Source organism: Quercus suber, unplaced genomic scaffold (assembly GCF_002906115.3).
Source record: "Quercus suber isolate HL8 unplaced genomic scaffold, Cork oak 2.0 scaffold_424, whole genome shotgun sequence".
NCBI lineage: Eukaryota > Viridiplantae > Streptophyta > Magnoliopsida > Fagales > Fagaceae > Quercus > Quercus suber.
This window is the reverse complement of record NW_027069875.1, coordinates 402290-410653: the sequence shown is the minus strand read 5'-3', so window position 1 is coordinate 410653 and position 8364 is coordinate 402290. Positions and strand designations below refer to the sequence as shown.

At 33.7% G+C, this 8364-nt stretch overlaps 1 protein-coding gene across 1 annotated transcript; it reads right to left on the bottom strand.

The window, feature by feature from the left end:
- Positions 1–2904: 2904 nt before the first annotated feature.
- On the bottom strand, positions 2905–6767 carry LOC136062530 (uncharacterized). The gene is made up of 5 exons (XM_065761650.1): positions 6678–6767; positions 3565–5885; positions 3227–3484; positions 3042–3143; positions 2905–2948 (listed from the first exon to the last, which is right to left on the bottom strand). Exon 2 carries the CDS (start codon positions 5856–5858, stop codon positions 4665–4667), a length of 1194 nt encoding a protein of 397 aa, XP_065617722.1. The 5' UTR covers positions 5859–5885; positions 6678–6767; the 3' UTR covers positions 2905–2948; positions 3042–3143; positions 3227–3484; positions 3565–4664.
- Between the last annotated feature and the right edge of the window lie 1597 nt (positions 6768–8364).

The following is an 8364-nucleotide window of genomic DNA, read 5'->3' as shown; positions in this document are numbered from 1 at the left end:
AAAAAAAAAAAAAAAAAAAGAGAATATCTATACAATATATACTAATGTAAGCTTAACAATTAATTTTGCTAAGCATTGTGCCACGTCAGCCACACTTATTTCCAATTCATTCGATCTCCCTTTTTGCTTTTCTTCTCCTTATTATTTCCCACCTTAATGCCTTATTGGTTACACTTCCTCCAACCTTTCCCCTTCCTTTTTGCCTCTTTTTCTCCGACTTCTCTACCTTACTGTTACTATTCATCCAACCTTCCTCTTTCTTTTTTCTTTTTTTAATCTTCTTCTCCCATATTCTTTTCTATAAAGTTGATATTCTATCTCCCATTCAATCCACATTTTTAACACACAAAAAATGCGATTACTCACTTCTTCTTTTTTATTTTGTTTTCCTTCTTTTGGAGGATTTATTATTTATTATTTATTCCTTGTAGCTCTACTTTGGATTGATGAGTTTGTGTTTTTGATAGATTTACTTTGGGTTGATGCATTCTAGTGGTGTGTTTTTTTATTCCCCATTACAAGTCCTCTCTCTCACCCTCTGATAGCTTTGGTTTGATTTTAGTTTGGGTTAATACTTAGTTATTTTAGAAGTGGGAATTTTGAATTTATATATATATATAAATCTACATGGTAATTTATTTGAATGCACCCACCAATTGTGAGTAATACATAATTATAAAGTCTATCTTTTATGCCTTTGGTTTCATTTTAGTTTTGGTTAAGATAATATTATAATTTTGTGATGAGATTTGAATATCATGATAATCTTCTTAAGAGAATGAGTAATTTGAAATTTTAAAAAATGAGTTATAGAAAAGAAAATTTAGGAAAACATAACAAACAATGACACAAGTTAAAAGAATATGGACCACCTTGAAAAAGAGCAATATTAATCAAACTCACCCAAATAATAGAATGATACAACAGTAGAGACAAAGAGATAGAAGATACTTCAAGAAATTGTTGCATTTCTAGAGAGAGAGAGTTAAAGATATATATGGGGGATATTTCTATGCAATTATGAAGGAGAAAGGGGAGGAACTAAGAAGAGAAAATTAATGAGTGTTAGAATACATGTTTGGCACTGAAGTCTATATTGAAAAATATTGAGAATATGGCAGGCAAGATGTAGAAAAACTGGAACTGGATACAGATACAAACCTCAGATAACAACTTCTCTTCTTTGTGAAAAAGATTAGAAAGTTCTCCCACCAACTCAGAATGCTTTCTCCTGCTTATTATAGAATATACTCATTCATAAATTTTTTTTTACCAAGTTATAAACATGAATTAAGAGGGAAATACATACATACATACATACATACATATATATATATATATAACATGTAATAGCAGAAACAATAATTATGTTTTCAAGAATAAATATACGTTTCTAGAGAATCAAAGATCTATCATATTACACATGCACACACACAATTTTTTATCTAACACCACAATGAGACACATTGAAATGCATTGGAGAACCTTAACTGGTTCAAAACCACAAGGAGGCCCCTATCAACCACTCTAGAATCATCTACTTAATTCCTTCATCACCGCATTAAATAGCAAAGAAGGAAGCACATAACCCTGCCTAAGCCCACATGTAATACCAAAAACTCTTACTGATAGAATCCATTCACAAAATTCACGAAATGTAATTGGAAAAATTCCCTGTGCTTCCTTTTAATTAGAGTAGAAAACTTCTTGAGCTTATATTAGTAAGAACATAATAAGCTCTCAAATTCTCCAGTAAAATTTTCAAATCTACTACAAGCCTATGGTTTCAGTGGTTGAGTCGCATCACTGTTATAGGACAAGTCAAGGGATCAAATCCTATGAAATGGTTGGGGCATTAATAGGGGAAGACTTTGCCTCATTTGTAGATAATTTTGAGCATCAACATCCACCCACCTCAACCCCCCCAACCAACAAGCATTAGAACAAGGAAAAAAGATACAATTCTCAACCTTTGATAAGTGACTAACACTTCTAAGATCGTTTAAGGCATAATTTTCTATAACAAGCTAAAGAATTAAAGACTTCCTAACAACCTAAGGCAAAGCAAACCTATTTGAAAAGTCCTAAAGATATAAAAAGAAATGTCTGGCATGCCACCAATGAAGGTAAACGCTAAAACTTGATCAAAATAAAAATTACATGTCGCCTCACAAAAACCAGGCATTTAATTTTATAAGGAAAAAAACACCTGGAGTATGTGTTCTGTTCAAAATTCCTACATATCCAACAACCAACATTGGGCAGCCATCAGTCCTTGGAAAATAGGATTTTGAATCAAGTTTCAGCACGGTTTCCTTTCTACAAGCATTGGCAATAATGCCTGTTACATTTGAACGATATTTTGCAAAGTGCAAACCTTGCTTGATTCTACTCTGAATATGTGTCGAAGCTCTATTTAGAAGTTTCCAAGCATATCATTTTATTTAACACTTAAAAAACCATGCTTAGTGATTTAAAAGTTCACATATGCTCTAGACGTGGATCTTGCAAAGGCAATACAGAACCTAAAGTTAAAAAGCCAAACGTCTAAAATAGCATGATGAATTGACAAGTCAAATATGAAACTTATACCTAAGAGAATGAAAATCAAGATGAATGTGAGCTTCATCTGAAGATACTTGAGATTTAAGTGCCATTAGAATAGCTTGCTGCTTAGCATTCTCAACTTGGGCCTCTACCCATTGTCTTTCACTTGTTCCAAATCTGTCACAACATTGAACAGCCAGTAAACTTTCTGAAATTAGACAATCGCATCTAGAGAGATGAGGAAAGTATAAGAAGAAGAATAAGAAAAAAGATTAGAAAACCAGATGGTGGAAAACTCAAGCCTCACAAATACCGTTTATGCGTTCATTATCTGGATATCGAGCAAACCATCAATCTCTTTATCAGAGTTCTTTTCTCTCAGAGGCATCCATTGACATCACCTATTATAGAGAAATGCTTTTATTATAAGTATACTATCTAAAGTGTTACAACCGAAAATAGTTCTTATATATATATATATATGCTTTACTTACATATTCCCTAAACCAACTGCAGAATTCCTCCATGTGCTGCTTTTGAATAACATCATCAGTCACATGAAAAGGAAAACCAGCCTGATCTCCGCTATGTGTATACTGTGTAGATCAAACACGTTAATGTTAATCGAGAGTATTATATTGGAATGTCGTTAACAGATACACAAGGACATATCACTTACTCGCGAAATGGAGTGATTTCTTCACAATTGAATAGCACATAACGATGTGCTTGGATCCATGAATTTGAATCTAGTGTAATGCTCACCACTGCACCCATGGATTCCTCAACATTCCTTACAGGCCGATTGAATGCAGTTTCAACAGATTTAAAATAGCGTGAGCAGAATGTTAAGCATTCCTCTGCTATATACCCTTCTGCAATTGAGCCTTCTGGATAAGTTTTATTATGCACGTAAGACTTAAGTCTTGACAAGTACCTATTGAGAACTTAATATTAACAACAGGAAAATTGGTAAGTTAAACAAAACCAAATAGACCAAGTTAATATATGTGTTACCTCTCTATAGGATACATCCAACGATAATGAACTGGGCCAGCAACTTTGGCTTCACTAGCTAAATGCATGACTAGATGTACCATCACCGTAAAGAAAGATGGAGGGAATATCCTTTCCAACTCGCATAATGTCACTGCAATTCTCTTCTCAAGAGCCCCAAGTTCCTCCACATTTAGTACTTTAGAACATATCTCCCTAAAGAAACAAGATAAGTCAATTAAACTCCTACTCACTTCAGGGGCAAAGATCCACGTATTGCTATTGGAAAAAGTTGTTGCATTAAGATGTGATTATCATGACTCTTCATCCCACTAATCTTACGTTCTTTGAGTTTAACGCAACGTGAGATGTTTGAAGAATATCCATCTGGCACTCTTACATCTTTCAAAACTTGCAGAAAACCATCTTTTTCACTAGCATTCATATGGTAGCAAGCATGTGGCATACGTGTCTGATCATTCCCAACCTTTTCCAAGTGAAGTCCACTTCTTATACCCATATCCTTTAAATCTTGGCGTGCCTTCAAGTTATCCTTTGTCTTGCCATCCAAGTTCAATAATGTGCCAATTATATTATCAACTACATTCTTCTCAATGTGCATCACGTCAAGATTATGACGCAACACATGATCCTCCCAATAAGGCAAGGTGAAAAATATACGTCTCTTCTTCCACACAGTTAATGCTTCCTCCCCTCTTTTTCTTTTATTGCTCAAATTAACTTTTTTCTTCCCAAACACATGATCAGCTACAGCATCCGTTTGTAACATGATTTCCCTCCGGATACTGTAATAGGAGCTGGTCTCGTATCAACATGACCATCAAATGATTTTTTTTGCTTACGAAATTTATGATCACTATCCAAGAATCGCCTATGTCCAATGTAACTAAATTTCCTTCCATATCTTAACCAACGAGACTGACGATCATAATTACAAGAGGGACATGCAAAAGAACCTTTGGTACTCCAACCCGAGATATCACCATATGCAGGAAAATCATTTATTGTCCACAATAGTGCAGCATGCATTTGGAATGAATTTTTAGAAGACACATCAAACGTTTCTACTCCAACATCCCATAACTCCTTCAATTCTTCTACTAGGGTTGTAAGTAGACATCTATATCATTACCGGGTGAGGTTGGACCGGGAATCAATAATGATAGCATGAAATAAGACTTTTTCATGCACATCCATGGAGGAAGATTGTATGGGATCAAAATGACTGGCCATGTACTATGAGAAGTACTCATATTTCCATACGGGTTGAATCCATCGGCTGCTAATCCAAGCCTTACATTACGAGGCTCGGATGAAAACTCTATGTACTTAGAGTCAAATGATTTCCAAGCCTCAGAATCAGCAGGATGCCTCATTAACCCGTCATTCACACGACCATTGGCATGCCACTTCATATGATTGGCTGTTTCAGGAGACATAAATAGTCGCTTCAATCTTGGTTTTAAGGGGAACCACCGTAGGATCTTTGCAGCTTTCTTTTTTCTTCTCTTAGAGGAAGCATTAGTACTTTGTTGACCTTTAGACTCATTACTTTCCCATCTTGAAAGGTTACAGTTTGGACAAGCTTCAAGGTTGGCATTGTCCTTCCAATACAAAATACAATCTTTAGGACAAGCATGAATTTTCTCATAGTTCAAGCCCAGATCCTTAATAATCTTCTTAGCCTCATAACAATCTTTTGGCAACTTAGCATTTGAAGGAAGAAAATCAAGCAAAAATTCCAACAACATGGTAAATGATTTGTTAGTCCAACCATTAAGACACTTCATGTGGTACAAATGCACAATGGCTGACAATTTGCTAAAATGCTTACAACCTTCATAACAAGGTTGATTAGCATCTTCAAGCAATTTCATAAATTGAACTGCATCTTCATTAGGACCTTCTGTGGGTTGGTGCACACTAGGGACTTCTTCTGTTGGCCCAGATGCCATATCTTGTATGGGGAACATATCATGCAACATGTCACGAAGATCGGCATACTCTATTGGGTTTTCTTGGACATGACTATTAGGAATTTCAGTAGTAGTCTTTGCAGACGATGATTCCCCATTAAAAATCCAAGGGTTATAACCCCTACAAATCCCTTTTGACACTAAGTGAGCTTGTACAACATCTACAGGCCACGACTTTGTATGCACGCATTTTTTACATGGACATGAAATTGTTCCATCTGGATGTGCATGATTAGATGCAAAATTCAAAAACTGTTGGACTCCATCTAAATATTCTCGCGACCTTCTATTGGTAATTTTCATCCAACTTTTATCCATTGCAATAAAGTGATTTACAAGAAATACCTATAATGTGATTTCATGAAAACACAAACCAAGAGTTAACACACATTTCATTTACACAATTTCACTTTAATTTAAGAAACAAATCATCTTTAAATGCATAGAGAAGTTATCAATATATTTGGTAACTATAACATCATTACTAACAATAGTCTTTAGGAATGGATGTCTCTTTAAATATGCAATTCCATTTTAGCGTTCCACATGTGTGAAAAAGATAGTTACATGCCCTTAAAATGAATTAATCAAACATCATTACTAGCAATAGTCTTTAGGAATGGACGTCTCTTTAAATATGCAATTCCATTTTAGCGTTCCACATGTGTGAAAAAGATAGTTACATGCCCTTAAAATGAATTAATCAAACATCATTACTAGCAATAGTCTTTAGGAATGGACGTCTCTTTAAATATGCAATTCCATTTTAGCGTTCCACATATGTGAAAAAGATAGTTACATGCCCTTAAAATGAATTAATCAAACATCATTACTAGCAATAGTCTTTAGGAATGGACATCTCTTTAAATATGCAATTCCATTTTAACGTTCCACATGTGTGAAAAAGATAGTTACATGCCCTTAAAATGAATTAATCAAATAAAAACAATTCAACAACAATCATCCAATATTATATAAAGCAGTCAACACTCCTAATATTAACTAAAACCACCTTATTACTCCATGCAAGCCACCTGCTTGCCCCAATTCAACAACCCACCACAAACACAAGAGAGAGAGAGAGAGAGAGAGAGAGAGAGAGAGAGAGAGAGAGAGAGAGAGAGAGAGAGAGAGTACCTTAAGTCTTTCACCAAATGCAATACGCTTTGATCACACTCACTTATAGTGCCTCTTCTTTTTGCAATCTGCCAACAAAAAAAGAATATATATAAACCTAAGCCAAGTCCAAGATATTTATGAGCAATTTGGTCACACTCACAAATATGAATGAAATTTTTATCAAGCCAAGTCCAAGATATTTATGAGCAATTTGGTGCATTTACAATGCTAAAATTAAGAGATAAGTTAATGGATCTCATTGTATTAAAAATAACAAAAGCAAATAAATAAATATTTCTTTAACGAACTCATGTATAGTTTTCCAATTGAATATAATATATAAAAGGAATGATTTGAAGATTTATTTATTGAATAGCATGATCTTGAATTTCTATTCGTCCCTACCTCGTAACAGTGCTGAAACCACTTTCTATTTCAACTAAGTCGTTTTCATTAAAAAATAGGAATAAATCCAACCAATAGATGTGCTATAAATAAAAATATAGGAAATGGGATCACATACCCTTGGTGATACAACTACATTTTGTGTTGGGATCTAGAAGACAAGCCCCACAACTAAGAACTACAACTACAACACCCACCTTTGCCATACCTAACAGTCCCTATCTTGTCAATATCGCGCGTCTACATGCTCTCTCATTGTGACTGGGCATCACCGCTCACGTTATTAACTCTTTTCTTTTTTTTTTTTTTTTTTTGGATGGAATTCTCTAAACTTGAAGTGTAATAATAATTTCACAATAAATTTTAAATGAAAAATTATTATAAGTATATTAAAAAATAATGCCATTAATGGGTCAAGATTAGAATTAATAATCATTTACAACTTAAGACTTGTTTTGAAATATGGAAAAGTTAATAAATACTCCAAAGATATTAATTTATGAAATATTTAAAAAAATAAAAAAAGCAACTAATTTTTTTATTACTTTTTAATTTTTATATTTTTCATAAGATTAGTATCAATTTTTTTTTTAAATATTCCAAGAACACATATTAATCCCGTTAATTGGACTTTTATTGTAAAACGTTGTCAACGTGAGAGAAATAGAAGAAAAATGGTGTAGCTCACCAATCTTTGACAAGTCATGTAGTGTGGGGGATCATATCTGCTTTCTTTCTTTTTTTTCTTTTGTGGGGGGGGGGGGGGGTTGGTTGTTGGGGGGATGGGGTCATGGTAGTGTGGGGATCATATCTGCTTTTTTTTTTTGGGAAGGGGGGGGGGTGGGGGGGGGAGGGGTTGGGTAAACCGACATGGGGATAGTTTTGATAGATGAAATGAGAGCATATATGATATATATATCACTTTTGAGGACAAAGACTCCGAAAATGATCTTCCATGTAGTAGTATTTACTGTATTTTGTACTATGTGTTTTAGTGTCACAAAAATTTTCATAATACAAATTTTTTTAATATAATTATTGACTTGGTCAATTGTGATTTTCATTAATTATAAAAATAGTATTATTAATGAGTTGTGAAAAAAAAGAAGTTGTTTGATAACATTGTTTTAGTAATATTGTTTGTATTTTTTAAAAATATATGTGAGTAAAAAAAATGCATTAAAATACGTATGATGTTGTTTAAAAATTTAAAAGTGTTGTTTAAACTACCATAGCAAATAGCCCAAAATCACTAAACTACTATTAACTTTTTTTTTCTTTTAAAATATCTGTTTGAATC

What these genes read in the sequence shown, in the direction of transcription:
- LOC136062530 (XM_065761650.1), bottom strand. Translation starts at nt 5,858, where the DNA reads ATGGATAAAAGTTGGATGAAAATTACCAATAGAAGGTCGCGAGAATAT.